At 38.1% G+C, this 22312-nt stretch overlaps 2 protein-coding genes and 1 pseudogene across 2 annotated transcripts; all 3 read right to left on the minus strand.

Annotated features, from left to right (window-relative positions):
* pofut2 (protein O-fucosyltransferase 2) lies at positions 1-8334 on the minus strand. Its single transcript, XM_037789657.1, has 9 exons — positions 7949-8334; positions 5751-6004; positions 5443-5587; positions 4806-4916; positions 3254-3320; positions 3013-3138; positions 2515-2695; positions 2160-2283; positions 1-1853 (listed from the first exon to the last, which is right to left on the minus strand). The coding sequence occupies exons 1-9, from the start codon at positions 8206-8208 to the stop codon at positions 1700-1702; spliced, it is 1422 nt and encodes a 473-aa protein (XP_037645585.1). The 5' UTR covers positions 8209-8334; the 3' UTR covers positions 1-1699.
* A 455-nt stretch (positions 8335-8789) lies between these two features.
* On the minus strand, positions 8790-11275 carry LOC119500145 (annotated as a pseudogene).
* Positions 11276-12739: 1464 nt separating this feature from the next.
* LOC119500144 (tubulin alpha chain-like) lies at positions 12740-20990 on the minus strand. The gene is made up of 4 exons (XM_037789658.1): positions 20833-20990; positions 14722-14944; positions 14164-14312; positions 12740-14021 (listed from the first exon to the last, which is right to left on the minus strand). The coding sequence occupies exons 1-4, from the start codon at positions 20833-20835 to the stop codon at positions 13047-13049; spliced, it is 1350 nt and encodes a 449-aa protein (XP_037645586.1). The 5' UTR covers positions 20836-20990; the 3' UTR covers positions 12740-13046.
* Positions 20991-22312: the final 1322 nt, after the last annotated feature.

A 22312-nucleotide genomic window follows, 5' to 3' on the forward strand; every position in this document is an offset into this window, starting at 1 on the left:
TTTTCATTTTCCACAAATCTGTTTTATGCAAAGTTTAAACTCTGCTAAAAACTTTTATTCAACATCAACATTACACAACTACTGTACAAAGAAAGTCATGAGACAATGCCCATACCAGACAGATAGTTAGGTCACCTCAGGAATGGAAAAAAATAGGGTGTGTTGTAACGTCACAGCTTAATGACCGGCTAGTGTTTACGGGACACAGTGGCTCCTTCGTGACATTTCAGTTCCTTTAAACGCTAGTATCGGTAGCAATAATACTATTATGGTCAATGCCAAAGAAAAAAAGAAAAGGCTGAAAGAAATTCATCATCATATTGTTATTTATGATATCTCATATTTCCTACTTTTCCAACATCAGTAATATTGTAATCCCATGTAACAAATGTTAATACTGGCACTGCATACAAATATGAAATAAGGGATGAAAGTTATTTCACTCAAACACTGAAATAGGGTGGAAGCAGAAGTGAAATGCACCTCGTTTTAACAAAATGTGAGCTGCTCTCCTTTCTGGTCTTCTATTTTAAAGATACAATATAAAGTTTGTGACCACTAGTGGCGCTGTGGAGCAGTGTTTCTGTGAGCAGATCCCCTTTTTGTTTGGATCTCGTGCAAAGGCACAAGGACGCATATGCAAGTGCATTAGAGCGATACACTTCCTTCACATTTAATGCTAATCCACTGATCAACAGTCAGTGGTACTGGTAACACGCTAAGAAACTAAGCAATATGCTAAAAAAACAAGGCAGTGAAGAAGAAGACTACTAGCAAACATTAACGAAAACATTGCAAGGTTCAAAGTACTTCAAAAATACGTTTTCTGAGGAAGGAAATGCATTCAAAACGTTGTTTAGACCTAAGGGTTACACACACACAATGCCTTTTGGTAAGAAACACGGGAATGTCAACACATCTTTATGTGTTTTCAAGACAACTGCACGGGGTACCTTTTACCAAAAAATGCATTATCTTCATACTGTGCTCATGATCTCTGCATGCTCCTTCATACTTATGTGGCGTTACTTTTGAAAAACAAAATTGTACATAAAAACAGAATAGTTAAAGGTGCCAAATTCCAAATTTAGAGTATATCTATGATTGAAGGATTTCCTCCAAACGGATCTCAACATGGCGTATTACAACACACAGAGGGAGAGTGACTTCATTATCTGCTCAGGTAGATATTACTCCGCTACATCTTTACATAGCAAATAGTTGTTGGTTGCTATATTAAAGCTCTGAATTTTGAATTTAGCACCTTTAACGTTTTGATGCTCAACATCTTTGAATCTCATAGACTGTTAAACTGAGAATGTTCCCATACAACACTTTCTGCTGCAGTCATTATAAGACACTAATTCCTCACCAGCGGTGCTGGTAATAAATATCAGAAATTATGTAAAATACCAGGCTGTCATGAAGGATTCACATTCAACATACAACCCAAAAAATATTTGCAGATTTACTTGTTGAACATTACAGTAACACGTTTGGCAGCCCAGTCTTGAGCATAAGGTTCAGTCACAGTGGTCACCACAGACCTGATTGATTGCACAACTCTGAAACCATAAAAAAGTAAAATATACACCATAAAACCGTTAAAATATATTGTATATTCCATACAAATGCATGTCACTTTTAACACTACTTTTGGCACTTGTGTGTGTGTGTGTCAGGAAAGTGAGTGGTCACATCAATAAACTATTTTCCAGTGTGTGGGCTGTTCACATTCTTTCTCAGTGTCCCCACAGAAACGATTGTATGTAGCTTTGGGGTCAAAACCTAAGATCTCCCTCTCTTCATGGATCCGGAAAGAGAAGGTGGACACTGATGTTCCAATGAAGAATCTGAAATAACAGACAGTGATGTAAGAGATGTGTGACATGTGACATGAAATAACAGCAGCATACAGTCACCAACTAGTTTTTCAAGTTGAAATATTTTCCATTGGTCTGGGGAACTCAGTACCGCCACAGGTTAGTACAATGGAAAAATATCTTTGCTTATATAATTGGCCATGGGGTAAAAGTCAGTAACTAGCACTAGTCTTCAATAATTATCCTTTAAAAAAAACAAAAATAAAAACAAAAATCAGCAATAACACATTATGTTAATCATAAATAAATGTTACAAAACTATGAAAACTAATTTACCTGGCGTGGGCACATATCCACTGGTCAATGATGGCCACCCCTCCATCTTTAAAGAGCTCCAGGTCCTCTCTGGACGGCTCAAACCGCACCATGTCTGGCAATAACCTTTTCAGCTCCTTCAATTCTACAAAATTACACAGATTAATCAGGATTATTAAAGCATTTATGGTGACATTGATTGTATTGATATGCTACTACAACTTACTAATACTATCTATACTACTAAGTCTTCTGATTACAGTATTATTGTCATTATAATACACTGAATTCTTATGTTATTGTGTCATGTGTTTGAAATGGTTTTAGACCAGAATATTTTTTTAAACTGTCTCTGAATGTGGCGTTATGTCATTACCTTCCTCATCCGCATCCGTCGCAACAAACACGCTGTCGAGTTTATGCTTCTTCATCAAGCTGCGCATTTTTTTCACTGCCCCCTTCAGGCTGGGTACGTCCTCTCTGTGACCCCAGATAAAGTCCTTCCTGCGCAGATGGACCCCCAGGTACGGACCACCTTTAGCTGAGCCCAGCTTGGCCTGAGGAGCAAATAAAGAAACAACAGTCCAGTTTAATTTTAGCTTTGTAAAATTGCGAAATCAAAGAAATGCGGACTCAAACGGAATGTACATACACACAGATGATTCAGCAGTAAAGGGTGTGATTGACTGATCTGATCTGGTGATAAGATTAACTCAAAAATTCCAAATATTCTCAAATACATATTCACAAAGAACTTAAATGACGCAAATGCACTCACGTGGTAAAAACTGGATAATCTCACTGTACATTTCCACAGCCTTATTTCCACCTGTTCAATCACATGATCATGCCACAGTCAGATACACAGACTCACTTTCATGCGAGTCCAGTCCTCGCTGTAAACAGTACGGTCTCTGTCATCTGTAGAGTTCAGGTGCTTTGCTCTGAAGTCATCTCCTATTAGTCTCAGGTGCTTGGCAAAAACCATACTGCGACGGGTCTATATCAAACACAAACAATTGCAGAGTCTCCCAGGTTATATGGAAAAAAGCCATCTAATACCTGACACCAACATTACTAAAAAAAAAAAAAAAGGTATGATATGATTAACTTACATCCCAGTAATCCTTCCCAGCATAGTGATCATGGAGGAGTGTCTCGGCTCGGTCAAGCATAACTGACCTGCAAACAAATTAATCCATGTCAATGTCACCGTGATCTAAGAGAAGCTCAGACTGTAAGCAATACCACACTTAAATAACAATGAGGTCAGATCATCTTTCAGCTAGTTACGAAAAGAAGAATAAAAGGCTCCGCTGTCTTATAGAGGATTCATGCAGGCTGTTTCAGCAATCGACCGATAAGTTGAACACATTTTGTGTCTGGATCGTTTCATCTTGGTAGTTTGTTAACTCACATATTATCTAGTCAATTAGCTACACTTGTTATCTAACACAGTGTTTCACAAACTTTTCTTCTTGGGACCCACTTTTTAAACATGACAAACTATTGCAACCCAATTCATAATAGGCCTTGTCTGTAAATCATAAGAAGAGAGAAATGAATGTTCCTGAACACTTTTACTACCATTTCCACATCACCTTATATTATCTTGAATAGGTACACCGGTCATTTCGAAGAGATACACGTTTGATAAGTCAGAACTTCGTTTTATGCGTGTGTTATTGAAAAGACCAAAAAGAAAAATGCATTTAGGCAGAATTAACAGGCAATCTCATTATTTTCATTTCTTTCCATCAGTTAAACAATATACAATTAGGTGGAGTTGACAGGCTCTCGCTTTTTTTCCTCTCATCAGTAAAACAGAAAGTACGCTAGCTGTTCGAATTAGATTTAATGTTTTAAGTAGGCTACAATTATCAGAACAATACAAACATGCAGGCTCCCTCATGTGGCTCAAAGCTATACTGCAGATATAAATAAATATACATTTTCCCAGTTTTAGTCCTGTGTCCCTGTATTAATTGTTCTTTACCTCTTGTTATAAGCCAAATATATGTCAAAAAACAGTATCAGTGTATTTTTGCATCAAAATCCCCGTCTTTTCTCTTACTGTAAATGGTTTCAAATGTTTGATGACTCATCCTGCACTCGGGGCCGTTTACAAAAATTCATCCAGTCAAATGAGGCTTTGGGCGACTAGCTAGCCAGTCCTTTGTGGATCGAATCAATATGCGTTTTTTGATCGAAGTAGGTAACAGAGCAATATGAAGAGAGACAGGAAGAGATGTGTTTTTGGATTTCAGTGGGCAAAAACACCGTTTTCATTTCCAAAACAATGTGGCTGAGGTCTAATTCATTTAAGGGAAACTTAACTGATTTTGACTGACTCTGTGTCACTGCAGCGCGGCAGTACATGCAGTGAACATTCGCCGGGTGATTAGTAATGGTTAATTGCTCCATATTAAATTTGACTTCAGTATAGCTTTCCTGAAATAGCAGTGCTAGTTAAAGCCAGAAACCAATGATTTATTAATGTAAAAATGAGCTGCTCGTTCTCATGCCATAACTCAAGACAAAAAATCATAATCATAATCATATTGATGTATCTGCCAAAGACACATTTCAACAGACAGACGGTGCTGGACAACATGTCATGTATGTAGTTTGTGCATTTCCGATCAGCATGTTGCTCTGTAGACTCACGTCACTGTGATGTTCTTCTGAAGAACCGGGGCCATGATGGAGGCATGGCCTTGGGCTGATATGCACGTTACATTTCGGGCTCTCGTCTCCTCGTAGCCCCAAAACCAGCCCCTTGGGAACACAACAAGATAAATGAGACAGCCGAAGATGGATGGAGAGGACAGAGACGTGCAAGCAGGAATGTAAAGATGGATGTCATTAATACAGAAAACACTGTGGATGTGATCCATCACTGTCTGAAGAGGCTCCACTGAGTTATTCTAATCACAATTCATTTTCTTTGGCATTTAAGCTTAATAAATCTCTTTCATGTGGGAACAACAAACAAAAAAAGAAATCTGATTCCAAAGGACGGCAGGACAGAAAAAGGATTCAGAAAACATCAGCGCCACGAAAACTAGGATGGTTTAGAAAAGATTGTAGCCACGGGTGTCAAAACTGGGTAAAAAAGGCAGTCTCTGGTGTCAAACTAAAACAATTTATACACCCTTATAATTTACACTGTGCTATAACAATGTTACATAACGCATTGCTACTGCAAATTAGTTGTGTATGAGCAGAAATAGTAAGAGACAGGGTATATCTTTTCATACTTGTATGTATAAATTGTGGGGTTCTGTGCATTGCATGGGTTTACCTGTAGTAGCCTTGTTTATCTTTGTTGAACATCAACTTGTCAATGCACGGCCGCTCATCAACTTTTTCCTCCCATTTCCCATCAGTCCATCCCTCAGCGTAGTTTTGCAGTACCAGAACCTGGTCTATGAAGGGGCCTCCATTCTCTAGATACGAGGGCGGAACAAAACTGAGCACTCTGCTTTAACAGCTGATTAAAAAGTGGTGACTATGCATTGTTGAAAAAGAACCAATTCATTTAGAAACCATATACAGATAATGAGGTTTCAAATGTCCCTCTATTCTGAATCAACAAATTCAAAAGCTCACCGGCGATGAATTCCTCATACTCAATGACCGGCACATTGGCCTGCAGGCTAGTGAGGCTGAAGAACTCCCCCCACGGGACACGAACCTGGTGGACGTTGGAGCTCTGCCAGTGGTAGAGGCGACCCCACGGGGGTAGCACCAACACCCAGTCGTTCCCGTCCTTCCTCAAAGTCTTCACCAGGGAGGCCATGCGGATGTAGACATCCCTCCGCAGATTGAAACCCTCCGGGGGGTTCACGTCGTACAAAAGGTACCTGAGATGACAAGAGAGGACGTGAGATGTCGGAATTTGAAGGATAGATAAAAAAAGCAGCATCAAGCTCTTTAGTCAGTGAACACAAGAGTGAAGGCTAACTGTCTACATCAAACCTACTACATTCAGAAATAAAGCAACCTTAATCCAAGTTAAAATATCAAGTATCATCTGTATAACAAAAGCAGGACTACATTTGTCATATTTCAGCTGATATTATGTTTACTCTATGACCTTAGGGTAGCCATAATTTAAAGCTTTTTAGAAATCAATTCCTTCTGTCTTATGGTTTAGGTATATACATATATGTGATTTAAGTAATCTAGCCTTTAACTATCCAGGTAGATCAAATTCTGTGCCAACATTTACCATAAGAGGTGGTTTGTTGATGGCAACTGCCCAACAGGATATAGTAGCTTCACAAAAACAATTCTACAAACAAAATAGTGCCATGACATGCTATACAGAGATGGCTAAAGAGAAGAGTCAAACATCAGCATTACACAAAGAGTTGTATTATGTTGTAAAAGGTTAAAATCATATGCTGTGGACATTTTATTTTTGGTTAAGTGGTCCCATTTGCTGCTGTTCTGTTTCATTTTTATCACAAGAACAATGACGTTGCACCATTATTCCAGTTGTAAACGTATAATGAAAATAATCAAAGTCTTGATGAAGATTTAATACACCTTTATGACATTGAGAGCAGCATCGTAAACCAGTTGTTATGGGGTGACTACTGCAAGCTGCTGGGTCAGTATGCACACAGTATTACCGTGCTGCAAACAAAAGCCCCTGAACAGGTAAATCTACCAGTAAGTTATTCACACCACCTTATGTCAATAAAATCTCTTTCATGAATCAGACAATATTTTCTGACACATGTACACATCCCATCCCCTAAATTATTTTATACATTTAAACACGAATTTGGTCCTTCATTTATTGATAGCAATATTTGGTTTAGTCAGTTAAAAAATCTGCCAATACAAAACACAGATGAGCCCCAGTACTCAGTTAACAACGTCCTTATTCCCAAGTTACTCCTATCAATTCAATTCAATTCAATTTGCTTTACTGGCATGACTGTCAGGTGAACAATATTGCCAAAGCATTAATTTAATAATAAATACAAATTTTAAAAAAGAATAAAATAAAAACAAAAACATATATATATAAAATTCACTAAGCAAATTACAATATATCGATATTTAAAAAGAACATTCTCTCTCTCTCTCTCTCTGATACCTGATTGTTTGCACACAGGCAATATTAGCACTATCTGTTTATGTCATGTTTATTTTTATTTATAGCTTATATTGTATATTGGTAGAAATTCAATTTTTTTTATTCTTATTTTATTCTAACGTTTTTATCTATTCTTGTTATTATACTGCTTATTTGCACCAACAAAACCAAAGCAAATTCCTAGTGTATACCTCATACACCTGGCAATAAACACCATTCTGATTCTGATGTAAATGGAAGAAAACAATAAAGAAGTAATTAATGTGTGTTGTGTCAATAAATCAAACAAACAAATAAAAAAAAAACAATTATTAACAATATATTGCAATATCAAAGGATAAATGTAAAAAAACACAACAAAAAAAACAAAAACATGAAGTAGAGGAGTAAATAAAAGGCAGAGTTTGATCTATTATGTGTTGTTGTGGTTGTCTCTTAGGCTGTGACATGCACATGACTATCCTTTTTAAAGCACGGATAATAATAGATTATGCTGCTGCTTAATGGACCACATATACGCCGAAATCTCTACAACACAATAGTGTTTTGTAAAATTGTATTAAGGGATATGTTTACAAAGAGTGCGTGGTTGTAAAACGCAAGAAGTCCTTAAATTGACACCTTTCTGAATGGAGTCTGGTGACGTTAGCTCCACCTTTACCTCTCTCGTTAGCATAGAGTAGCTATCACATCTCACCGTAGATCTCTAGCAGCAGCGATGGCTCCAGTAGCCGTGTGGCTCGCACTGAACGCATTGTCGGCGTTTACTGTAACAAAAGCGACGAGAATAGACAAACAGAAAGCGGTGAACGAGTAAGTTGAAGCGATGAATACCAGTGGTTTATTATGCACTGCTCTGTGCGCCATGTTTCCTCGGAGCCACGCACTTCCGGGAAGAGTAAAAAAGCGTCTGTGCAGTTGCCGAGCAACCAGTAGTGACATGCACGCTATGTGCATGCTTAAATGAATGGAAATCCAAGCATTGATTTTATTGATGTATAATTTGTTTTACTCATTTTAAAGTGTCTTTAGCAAGCCTCTGATAGAGAAAATAATTCGGGTTTTTTTTTCCTTTTTTTTTTTTTAGAGGATTTTGTTATAAAATTGCAAAACTGCAAACACTGTCTTAGCACTTACACATATCACCAATTTAATTAATCACAGTATTTTATTATTATTATTATTATTACTTAATTCCAATATATTTTAATCAATGAGAAAGAAAATTAGTTGTTTTTTTTTGTTTTTTTTTTGGAGGATTTTGTTATAACATTGCAAAATTGCAATTAGCACTTACAAATATCACCACTTTAATTAATTAGTATTTATTATTATTACTTAATTCCAATATATGTTAATCAATGACAAAGAAAATAATACGGGGTTTTTTTGGAGGATTTTGTTATATCATTGCAAAACTGCAAAAGCAGGTCTTAGCACTTACAAATATCACCACTTTAATTAATTAGTATTTTATTATATTATAATTACTTGATTCCAATATATTTTAATCAATGAGAGCTAAAAAAAACAAACAGTTAGATTTTCACTTGAGTTTATTTGCCAAAGAAACTGTCAAAAGACAAAATACTTGAAAATGAATTATGAATATTAAAACATTAGGTGTACTATTACAATCTTAATAGGCTTTTTTCACATTTTGACATGTCACAGTACAGAGAAACGGCACAGATGCAAATAATACAATTAATGATGGGCGTAATTTCATTTGGCAGCTTTGGTTTTAGGGTCCTGCTATTGTGCATGCTGTCTAACCGTCGTCACACTGTCATGGCTTGCTAGGACCACTTGAATTGGATGAAGCCATTGTTAATGTTACTGTATTACACTCACATGCACGCACACACACAAATTAGAACATCTACGATCTCATGTGGCCTGAATACGAGAGGAAATGTGATTCAGATTCTGTCATTCTGCATGTTGAGGTACAAGTCTGCTTCCTAGCTGTAGCTGAGAACACATCACTGGATGTTGTCCTGGTCATATGTCACTCCCAGCTGTCTTCTGGCCTCATCTATCATTTCTGCCAACAGGCTGGAGTGAGCCCACGGCATCCCTGGACTCTCCTTCAGTCCTGGAAGACAAAAAGTGTTGCATTCACACCTGGATATAACAAATTACTGGAGATAAAACTGATCCGATCAATCAATATCAGACTAGATCAAGTGTAAATGCTACAGCTGTTTCTATTTTGAATTCATTAGAGCTTACCTTTCAGCAGACAGCGGCGCACCTCCTCAGCTTCATATCGTAGACCCGTGCTGTTGGTGAAGTTTAGTGGCATGCCAGCCTCTGGCAGGGGGAACTGCATCTCCTTCCCTTTCACCTCCAAGGTTGTGGGGCACCACATATGGTTGGGTACCTGATGTTGAAATCAGTTTCATTCATACAAAGGTGGAAATATTTGTAAATATTTTGCTATATTACTTTATTTGCTGGTGTTGCTGAGTCTGTATTTCATTGTGGAGCGTTTAATACGAACAAACAGACATAGCAATGAGCTCTTGTTTTTGACTGGTTAGTAGTTACAACACGTAAATCATAGTAAACTTACGTGTTAGTTGATGCTACTGAGCCTAGATATAACACTAGTATTTCACCATGTCTACCATGTTTTATCATGTTTATCAAGATTTTTTATGCTGTAATAGACTCAACAGGACTAAAAGTCCATAAACAAACTAGCAGCTCCATGGGCTGCAAAACTCTTTACACAATCAGGAAATAAAACTGGATTTAAAAATACAGATTACCAGCTATTACGGCTCACAAATTGTGCGGCAAAAAAATGTTAAGTTTTCATTCCTCAGCTTCAGCTGTATTTAACAATTAGCCTACTGTTAACATAAACATTAGCTAATATTAGCATATTAGAATTGTGTTATTGCTGTTACCTTAATGGTGCCTTTGGTCCCAGTGATAACCGCATCACAGGTCAGCGTCATGGTGATTGAACAAGTGCAAACGGCCAGTCTGTTTCCTGAGAACTTTAGGACCAAAACTGCTGTTCCATCAACACCTGGACAAAAAAGAGTGAGAGCTTTTATAGTTAGAGTAGGTATCAAGGTTTTTATGAATATTCCAGAGAACATAAGTCATCATTTATTAAAGATATTTGCTTGGTAAATTGCTTTCCTTGAGACAATCACCTGTGTCTATGCAATGCCTCGTGGCTTGGATGGACTCGGGCCTCTCGCCATTAAACACCATGAGGACAAACTGCAGACAGTAGATGCCCAGGTCCAGCAGTGCCCCCCCTCCCAGCTTCCTCTCAGCCAGGCGAGGGATGTGGGTGAGCGGAGCGCCCAGATCAGCCCTCACCATCTGAACATCACCCACTTCACCCTGGCCTAGCAGTCTCCTCACTTCAAGGGATACAGGGAAGAAACGTGTCCAAATTGCCTGAACGGAGACACATAGAATGGTTTGAATGGATAATTGGTGAAAAACAAATTAAAAAATATATATGTATATCGTTACCTCCATGAGAAAGACACTGTTGTGTTAGGCTGCAGTGATGAGTCCCTGCACCTCCCTTGAATTCATGGCCAGAGGCTTCTCAATCAGCACATTCTTGTTGGACTTCATGAAGAGCTTACCAGTAGTCAGGTGGTGAGGATGGATGGTGCCGACATACACCACATCTAGAGAGAGAGAGAGTATTGGGAATGGACAGTTGCAGAGTCCACTAGAGATTATCCATCTTGGAGCTGGTTTAGATTCAGTGACTTGCCTGAAGACATTTCAGCTGAGTAGAATTTGTTGCTTCAATTAAACCAAAACATTGTGCCATATGCTGACAGAAGGACCCACCGACGTCTGGATCTTTTGCCAGCTCATCATAACTTCCATATGCGCGAAGGATGTTGTGCTTTTTGGCAAATTCTTCAGCGTGCTGCAGGTCCCTTGCTGCGACAGCCACTATCTGAGGATGAACACACAGTTTTAGTGATGCAGAGTTTATGCGTTTTGTGCAGTGACTCATATTGAATGAATATTTACCAAAATTGAAATATAAATGGAAAATGTGAGCAGAAATCTGTTAATTAATGAAATATGCAGGAGCAACCATAAACCTGCAAAGATAATTTTACTTAGGACACATTCCTGTACTCCCTGCTCAATGATGCTGCTAAAAATACACTGGGTGTGGTGTTTCAACAAAACAAGGTTTAATTGCACTGATGAGAAGTGGATGTGAGGAGCATCAACACATTTCATTGTTATGTAGGTTAACCTGTTCAGAGGCTGCAATGCTGAACTCTTTGTCAGTCAGCTGCAGGCAGAAGTTAATAAGGGAAAATAACTCTGATATGTAACGTTATTTGAGATTAAGTGCTTTGCTCAAGGGCACATCAGTGGTGGTAAAGAAGGGCAAGCTTTGAGGTTAGACTAATGGGAACATTTGTTGATATCTCTATTTGTGTGTTTATATTTTTTCCAATATTTTTAACCCATTGATGCATTAAAGGTTAGTCCACAGTCAAAACAAGTTTATGATAAATTATTTACCTCCCTTGTGACGCAACTTACTTGCAAAAAACACAATACAAATGTGCACAATTTCCATTTTATGCAACATTTTTGGGAGGTGTGCAGCTGAAATCCTGCGACGTGTTGATCTCATAGGTTGATCTCTGCTCTCGTGAGAATATCAACCAGCCTCCTGCAGCCTCAACAAGCTCCACTAGAGGGCGCCTCCACACTGGAGAAACACATAGTGGGCAGGTACATTGGACAGTATCTTAATAATAAGGCCTGTATATTGTATTGTACATGATGTATCACAGATATATTTCAGAGTAACTTATCATTAATCAATCTGTAAAAAGAGCTGTTCTAGGATTGCAGCAAAGTTACCCAGCATGCACTAAGCGAGAGGCAGAGACTCCATCGTAGCACCAGAATGCATGTAAAGCAAAGGTAGTACAGTAAAATAAGTATACAGAGGATATATCTTCACTGACTATTGCTTGGCTCAGGTGTCAACTCCCAAGGGATTACATACAAATATTAAGTATTTAATAATGTGCCAAAAATAATTAAGTTATTAAGAAATCTGTGTTAGAGTTGTGTTTGGATGAGAGAGACTGTCATGACAAAGTCTTGATCTTCCAAATTGATATGGTATATCAAGGCAGGAGCAGGAGCTCAAACAGAGCATTTCAGACAGAGGGTGAAAAGAGGTGCTGCAGCAGAGCCGGTATGAGAAAAGAAAAGCGTTTTTTGAACATTAAAGGTTGAGAACATGTTGTAGCACCTGAAGATAAGCATAATAGGTCCTCTTTAAGTGACAACACTTACTCAACACTGTATGCATGTGGTACAAAAAATATAATGGATTTTAGTGGGTGCAAAATATGATACAAATAAGATGATCGTTTTCATCATGAAAATATTTATAATAACGTTTAATGACTAACGGAAAGGGAATATAAAAGTCAACAAATAAACAGTCAATATATATTTTGGGGAAAGATTTATTGAACAACAACACAGGTTTCAAACTTATAAAAATCATGTTATTGAACAATGTTCTGTCTTTTTGCTAAAACAAATAAACAGGTATAAATTGACACTGTCAAAGCTGTCAAAAGTAATTTTGATGGCACAACAAAGAAGCTTTACAGGTAGGTACATGTTTCATTTTAAAAAGGTAAATACAATTTGAAAAAAACATGTAACTTTGTTGTATTTCTTAAATATTGCCTATTTCATAAATAGACTAGTTTTGCCCCTGAAAATAACTAGCAAATGCCAGCTAAGCCTGTCTAATATTCCTCTCCTTCCTCATCCTCTTCAAAGGAATCGATCCCGACCTCTTCGTAATCCTTCTCCAGGGCGGCCATGTCTTCTCTGGCCTCTGAGAATTCTCCCTCCTCCATGCCCTCCCCAACATACCAGTGGACGAAGGCTCTCTTGGCATACATGAGGTCAAACTTGTGGTCGAGACGGGCCCAGGCCTCAGCGATGGCTGTTGTGTTGCTCAGCATGCACACAGCCCTCTGCACCTTGGCCAGATCTCCTCCAGGAACCGCCGTTGGAGGCTGATAGTTGATGCCCACCTTGAAGCCTGTGGGGCACCAGTCCACGAACTGGATGGAGCGTTTGGTCTTGATGGCGGCGATGGCGGTGTTGACATCTTTGGGCATCACGTCGCCACGATACAGCAGACAGCAGGCCATGTATTTACCGTGACGAGGGTCACACTTCACCATCTGATTGGCTGGCTCGAAGCAGGCGTTTGTGATCTCGGCAACTGACAGCTGCTCATGGTATGCTTTCTCTGCAGAGATGACTGGAGCGTAGGTGGCCAGAGGGAAGTGGATACGAGGGTAAGGCACCAAGTTGGTCTGGAACTCTGTCAGGTCAACATTCAGGGCTCCGTCAAAGCGAAGCGAGGCTGTGATTGAAGACACGATCTGGCTGATGAGCCTGTTCAGGTTGGTGTACGACGGGCGTTCGATATCGAGGTTCCTGCGGCAGATGTCGTAGATGGCCTCGTTGTCTACCATGAAGGCACAGTCGGAGTGCTCCAGGGTGGTGTGGGTGGTCAGGATGGAGTTGTAAGGCTCCACCACTGCGGTGGAGACCTGGGGGGCCGGGTAGATGGCAAACTCAAGCTTAGACTTTTTGCCAAAGTCAACAGAGAGTCTCTCCATCAGGAGGGAGGTGAAGCCTGAGCCAGTGCCTCCACCAAACGAGTGGAAGACCAGGAAGCCTTGTAGACCTGTGCACTGATCCGCCTACAATTACAGAGAAGCAGTTACAAAGACTGGAAAAAACAGTAATAAAAATATGACTGTTCTCAGTGAAAATTAGCTGTTAACTATATGGAGCCCTGTCAGAGGGAAAGCCAGTGTGAATGTGAATTAAAACCTGCCTTACCAGTTTGCGGATTCTGTCAAGGACAGAGTCAATGGTCTCCTTGCCAATGGTGTAGTGTCCACGGGCGTAGTTGTTGGCTGCGTCTTCCTTTCCTGAGATCAGCTGTTCGGGGTGAAACAGTTGGCGGTATATTCCCGTGCGCACCTCATCTGGGAAATTAAAAAGACATAAGCGACAGGTGAGAAAACGAATTCCTCCACAAAGTGCTAATAGTGGATACATCATTTCACGGGCTCAGTAAGACACCTCATTGTTTGAGCTATCACACCATGCAGATGGACATTTGTGTAGTTTGGTTAAAGATATGAGAAGGTAACGTAAGTAAGACACCTTCATTCTAAAAACATAGTTCAATATAACCTCTTTGTTGTGTAGGCAAATGACAACTGGATGGATGATTACAATAACTTGTCTCAATTTTCACAGGAAATCTCTCGTGTCTTTCAACAGGGTTGCACTGTTCTTGTCTGTGACACAAACAAAAATACTACCTGTCCTTCTGAAATTGCTCATTCCTGATATCTAAAAACATAAGTTCCACATCAGAATACTACTGACCAATGACGGTGGGTTCCAGGTCAACAAAGATGGCTCTGGGGACGTACTTCTGAGCCCCGGTCTCGCTGAAGAAGGTAGTGAAGGAGTCGTCGTGGCCTCCCACGGGCTGGTGGTCGGGCATTTGGCCGTCCGGCTGGATGCCATGCTCCAGACAGTAGAGCTCCCAGCAGGTGTTCCCCATCTGGACGCCAGCCTGGCCCACGTGCACAGAGATGCATTCACGCTGGAAGAGAAGAAGAGGAGAAGTTGAGAAGGAGAGAAGGGAAATACAGAGGATGGAAGATAAAGTGGCAACGCAGGGAAGGGAAAGGATTGCATACTCTTAGCAACTGTGGTGTTCTTTTCCAGTGAGCTTTAAAACATAGTTAAGGATGTTCATTTTTGCTTTGCAGGAAATTATGAATGGCAAATTGTATCATAATCAGATTTTACACAAATGCTACAGTTGCAGGAATCCAAAGGAGTCATGTAGAAACTCACCCACTAGGTGGAAGCAAAGAGAGAGAGAGATATGGGGGAAAGAAGGTTGAAGTTGAAAGAACAAGCAAACAGATCTGCTGCAGCTGTTACTGGCTCTCATGTGACTGTGACTAAGGCTGAATTTGGAGGTCGAGTTCAGAGAACAACTGTTAACATTCATACTAATAAGATGACCCAACTAGCAATTATTTTCATTATTGATTAATCAGTCGATTATTTTCTAGATTAATCGATTGACCGTTTGGTCTAGAAGATGTCAGAAAATTGGGAAAATGGCCATCCCAGTATCTCAAAGTACAAGGTGAGGTCTTTAAAAGTCTAGTTGTTTTTTTTTAATCCAAAACCCAAAGATATTCTGTTTAATAGGATATAAAAACAGAGAAAAGCAGGAAATGTCCATATTTGAGAGGTTGAAAACAGCATTTTCTGCCATTTTTGCATGACAAATTACCTTAACTATTAATTGATAATCAAAATAATTGCCGATAATTTTTCTGTCAATCGACTAATCAATTAGTCGGCTAATCGTTGCAGCTCTAGACCCAAATCAATCAATCAATCTTTATTTATATAGCACCTTCCGAATAAATCAAATGCACTTCGGAGTGCTTTACAAGCGATTGACAAAATGATCAACAGTTACTCAAAGTAGTAAAATGTTGATAAAACAAAATGAGCAAAATAGAGTTTAAAATAATAAAATCACTAAAATAGTAAAACACTACATGAAAGCCAGACTAAGAATAATAAAAAAAAGACACTAATCACTAACCAAAAGAATCACAATACTTAATGTACACACGCTGTGTAGGTGTGTTTGCTCACCATTTTGAGAGCATTGGTTTATTTTACAGACGAATAGGGATTGCAATATTATAAAGATCTTACAAATAAAGCACTGGAGGATTTAGGAAGCCCAGCAGTATAGATACACATTCATCCAACTATTCTGATAACCTGAAACACACTGATTAAATCTTAGCCGTGCCATCTATACGAGTCAGAGAATTTCATTACACTTTACACGTATTACTGTATTTGCATTTAGAGCTGCAACGATTAATCAATAAGTTGTCAACTATTGAATTAATCAACTTTTTTGATAATCGATTTGAGTCATTAAAAAAAAAAAGTCAAATCTTTCTGAATCCAGATTCCTAAATGTGAATATTTTCTGGTTTCTTTACTCCTCTATGACAGTAAACTGAATATCTTTGAGTTGTGGACAAAACAAGACATTTGAGGACGTCATCTTGGGATTGGGAAACACTGATGACACAAAACAGACTGATAAAACACAACAGACTGTGTGAGCAAGGAGCTGACATGTAAACAAGTATGTACTGTTTCATGCTTATCTGATGTTGTCTTTATGTTAAAATAAGGTACTCTGCTTGAGTCAGATAATCTATAAAAAGCTTTGCTGGTATCATAACTCTAAACTAAACTGGAGAAAAGCAATTACACTCAAAGTCAATGTATTTCCCTTGCACTTGGATATTGTTGGACACAACAGATTACTTGGAACTGACTGAGGTTCAGATTAGGTTTGGGGCAATGTGACTATATATTATATTAGTCAACCATAATCGATTTTTACCATTGCATTCATACAATGGTAGCTATCACATAACATATCTGGTATTATGGGACTGCTGTTGACAATGTTGCGAATTAATGAGTCTGTTTTATGGCAATAGTGGAATTGTAAATGTTTTTTTCAATCAATGTGTGAGGAACCTTGATTTGTCTGGTATCTAATATGCTGGAGTAGCCGAAAACAAGACATTCCTGTCTGGTTAGTATATTCCCCCAAAGGTCGTCAATTGATTTTCCCCAAATAGTATAAAATGCCGAAGATTTTATCCACCTCTAGTTCAGAATGCTAAAAAAAATATTCACAGATGTCCATCACAAGTTACCAGAGCTTGAAGTGACGCCTGAAAATTGCTGCTAAAATTCAAAATGTTCAATTAACAATAATATGAACCAGAGAAAATCCAACAATTTAATTTCTTTGCATTCAAAAAGATGCAAGAAAGCATCATAAAACCTTCCTATTACTTGAATCCACTCCATACAACAGTGACAACCTTTGACATAGTACATATCCCAGCTTGCGTCATGTAAGGCTGCTATTTTTATCCCATTCCCCAACTTTCCCGTCTCAGTGATCAGACAGACAAGGTGGGTGAGGGCTTTTACAGTATGTAAAATCTCACTAAATCCATGTTGATCAACAAGGATTTTTTCTTTTTTTTAGATATCAATACTCCATTACCAGGAGCTGCCCAAAGCAAAGGAGACCCTCCCCCACACCGGTTTCCAGGTTAGCAGAGCTCTGAGCAGCCGCAGCAGCTATTTTAGGTTCCTCGTACTAACCCGACACCTCACAGCAAAGGCTCACTGTCAGTAAACAGTGACTGGCAGTCTCCAAAATAGTGGTCACTGCCAGGTTGAACTTTACAACTGAACGTTTGCTGCAATCTGAAAACAGTTAAATGCTATAGATATTTTCTGTTGTTGCTTGAATACTGGGATATTATTTTTCATCACCATAAGTAACAGGAATTAATTCAAGACAAAGTAGTCTCAAACTTCTCCTGTCCTAAGAACCTGTCAGGGTGTGTCTGTATGTGACACAAACAAGGGCATGTCTGAGCACACATGGACTTGAGATTCCAGTTTTGTTGGCGACTAGTGAGAGGAAAAGTGAATGACATTGAAAAAAAAGAGCAATCAATTTGTTAAAAGCTTTTTCAGGTCAGCAGAAATGGGAACAGAGATCCCTTAATACCCCGTCGCCACGGCGCAAGGTGAGGATGGATAATGGTTTAATGTAATGAAAACCATGCTTCAAGAACAGAAGCAGGCATTTTAATTCAGTCTTTGTGCATCTTTTCATGTTGTATGTTTACATGTTGGTTTAATGCTGACTTTGTTATTCAGTTTATTCCTTTTTTCATTTGGTCAGACACCTTCAGTCTAGACCAGGGTGTGTTGACATCTACAGCCCAGATTGACATTATATCTGGTATGGATATTCATCGCACTTGAGGATGAGTCGTAGTGATTTTGGAGACCCTAACCATTTGTGTAGCACCACTATCTGTCAAGTGTCAACTTTGGATCAAACAACTGAATTGGCATGAATTTATTTTTTCATTGTTGATATTCAAGACTGATGTGATGACCCTTTGACCTTTCTTCTGTTAAGGCCCAACATAAGGCCGAAAACTCCCCTTGAATATGTGTCAAAAACTGTGAATAAAGCATGGTGTGCTGGAGAAGAGTTGTGCTTGACGTGTTGTAATTTTCATGGACTTACATTGAAGCTCACACTGGTCGGCACCTCGCTGTGCGTGCGCTCTCAAGGTAGAATAAACTGTGAACCCTTTCATGCTGAATGGGATCCGGTTTGCTAAATTAATGCCTTTTCCTCTCCTGCCTTTAGGTCAAATTGTAAACTGCAAACCATACAATAACATGTGGATATTCACGGTGAAGGATAAAATGCTATTGATTCGGATGAATAATAGATCTCGTTCCTGTGGTGATGCCCTAGTGTTACTCAATCGATGTGGACCAACCTGATAAGCCTTCATGCGTCACCCTTCATGCGTCACCCTTCAGGTCTCCGTAGTTTTTAAACTTGAAAAAAATGTGGTCAAACTAGCTAGAAAGCAACATGCTAGAGATGGAAATGATATCCTAAAAGTTTAATTGTGCCATAGGCAGCTAGGTCAGGACAAGACTAGAACCACCACAGCATGCAAAACACAGTAACCGATTGGCTGTCATGACATTTGCTGAACTCATTCATTCTCCCGACCTAATTACATGTTCTGATGAGTCACTTTGAAAGCATAGATTATTATGTCAATTATACAAACACACACCTTGCACAATGGGTGGGACAGCCGTGTGAATTCAGTTGTGATCCATGTTGTATTTTAATTTAAACCTTTCTTTTATGCATACATTGTTATTTAGGGCCACTGATCAGGTTAAATAACTGTTGTATAGCTCCATACCATGCATTCAGTGTAGCTTTAAATTGAATTTAAAAAACAACATTAACAAAACCAGAACTACATTTTATGGACTATTTGATCAGGGCGGGTAGTGTACTCAGTACACCAGGATACCATTTGTTTTTTTATAATCAGTACTGACAACGCTGACAAGCTGTGTTTATACTACACTGTGCAAACAGAACACAAGGGTTGTATGTGTGCACATGCAAGTTCAGTTCCTGACAGATACAAGACTAATCATGGTGCAGGTCCAGTGGAGGAAAGTACATTTAGACCTACTCAAGTACTGTACTTAAGTACAATTTTGCAGTACTTGTAATTTACTTGAGGATTTCCATTTTCTGCTACTTTCTACTTCTACTCTACTACATCTTAGATGGAAATATTGTATTTTTTTTTACTCCACTACATTTATTTGGCAGCCTTAGTAACTTTGAAGATTGAAATTATTAATACAAAATATAATCAACAAATAAATGATATTTTATTATGGATAAAAATATTATTGATCCCTTGGGAAAATTCACAAGCTACCTGGCAGGATATAAATTAAAAAAAAAAAATAAGCCCCTCCTTTACCAGCTGCAAGAATAAAGTGATGAACACATTAATGCATCCATAATTATAATTCAGTAATATAATATTGATTATTCTGAAAGAGGCCATTCTGCATAATGAGTACTTTTACTTTATGCTGATACTTTAACTTAAGTACAATTTTGAATGCAGGACTTGTATCAGAGTATTTCTACACTGTGGTATTACTACTTTTACTCAAGTTAAGTATCTGAGTACTTCTTCCACCACTATGCAGGTCAAAAAGTGATACAATCAACTTCATCAGTAAACATCCCATTGACAGAGACTGTAAGGTTGTCTCTGTTACATTTGTCCCATTTTACTATGAATAACAAGTGTCTTTGCGTTCTACTGTATGGATGCAACTTTCTAACTGCTGTTGAAGTTAAAGAAACCAGTTACAACTTCACCACAGCTGTATGAATTTGGAGGGAAAATATGTTTTTTGGCCTGCAGAAACATAGTCTCAATCTGAGCTGACTTGTTGACAGAAGCCTTATGAGACACACCTAAATTCCTTCCTGATTCATGGGTGTATATAAAAGTCACCCAACCACATAGTAGCCTATAGGCTATTTGAGAGACTCTCTTTCACCTAATCTTAAAAATAGCCTACTATTGATCAAATAAATGCAAAAAAAAACATAACAAAAACCATACTATATAGGTCATAAATATATAATTTATGTCTATTATGTTTCTCTGTCCTGATGTGCTGGTAATGTGGAGTGATCATCACCACCTGCTCATCCATCCAGGCCAGCAGCCAGCTCAGCTTTACTGCCACTCACTGAGTCTATTTCTGACCCAGAGTCCTGCTACAGGAGGACAAACACACACTGTTTCTACACCTCACCTTCAAATCTGGCACATTTTTTTTCAAGCACATTTAAATGCTCAAAGATTCACTGACTGTAAAAACCAGTCTGCTGAAGAAATATTTGCTCAGTTTTAGAAGATAAACAAATGGAACTTTGGAGAGGAAATTTCTCTCCTGAAAATATAGTCTACTTACCATTGTAGCTTCTTAGCAGTATGTCCTTTGAGTGAAGAGTAACTTGCAGTAGCTGGCTTTTGTTTTTATCTGTGGCTTCTTCTCACAGCGGCCGTCTATGTGGTCCGAGTGAGTGATGAATGCCAGGTGGGCGAGGATCTGCCACACTATATCACACTGCTGGAACCACTCCCACCTGTCTCTCTGACGGGGACAAACACTGGGAGCGCACCGCACAGGACACTTTATGTATTGCAAGCATACTGTGTGTTAGTATAGAAAAAACATTTATTAAATAAATAAACGCAAGGTGAGGATGGAGAATGATTTAATAGAATTTTGTCCAGACCCAAACTGCCATACATTTAGTTTATTATGATGCTTCAAGAAAAAAAGACATTTTAATTCAGTCTTTCAATGCTTCCTTTGTTATTCAGTTTATTCTTTATTTCCTTTCTCATTCGGTTCGACACCTTAGTCTATAGACCAAGGCCTATTGAAGGAGGCTGGGTCACGGGCGGACACGGGTGATGGGATGGGTATGGGGTATAACTTGAATTTTTCAGACTTTTTTTTTGGGACATTTTTCAAGTTTTTTCAAATTTTATTTTTCAGATTTTTTTTTTATTGTTTTTACATTTTTTAGACTTTTGTTTTCCAACATTTTTCAAACTTTTTTTTCCAACATGTTTCAGACATCTTTAAGCACTGTATGCATTATTATCTGTCCTACCTTTTTCAGACCTTGTTTAGACTTTTGTTTTCCAACAATTTTCAAACTTTTTTTCAGACTTTTTTTTCAAAGTCTTTTTTTCCCAGCATTTTTCAAACTTTCTTTTTCAGATTTTTATTTTTTTTATTTTTTTTTACCTTTTTAAGACTTTTGTTTTCCAACATTTTTCAAACTTTTTTTTTCAAACTTTTTTCAGACTTTTTTTGGGACATTTTTCAGACTTTTTTTTTTTTTTTTTTTTACCTTTTTCAGACATTGTTTAGACTTTTGCTTTCAGACATTTTTCAAACTTTTTTTCCAGACTTTTTTCAGACTTTTTTTTTTTTACCTTTTTCAGACATTGTTTTTTTGTTTTTTTTTGTTTTACCTTTTTCAGACATTGTTTAGACTTTTGTTTTCCAAATTTTTTTTCAGACTTTTTTTTCAAACATTTTTCAGACTTTTCTTGGGACATTTTTCAGACATTGTTTTTTTTTTTTTTTTTTTTTACTTTTTTCATACTTTTGTTTTCCAACATTTTTCAAACTTTTTTTTTCAGACATTTTTTCCAGACTTTTTCCAGACTTATTTTGGGATATTTTTCAGACATTTTTTTTTTTTTTTTTTACTTTTTCAGGCATTGTTTAGACTTTTGTTTTCCAACATTATTCAAACTTTTTTTTTCAGACTTTTTTTCAGACAATTTTCAAACTTTTTTTCAGACTTTTTTTTCAAACATTTTTCAGACTTTTCTTGGGACATTTTTCAAACATTTTTTTTTTTTTTTAC

The sequence above is a fragment of the Sebastes umbrosus genome, chromosome 13 (assembly GCF_015220745.1).
Source record: "Sebastes umbrosus isolate fSebUmb1 chromosome 13, fSebUmb1.pri, whole genome shotgun sequence".
NCBI lineage: Eukaryota > Metazoa > Chordata > Actinopteri > Perciformes > Sebastidae > Sebastes > Sebastes umbrosus.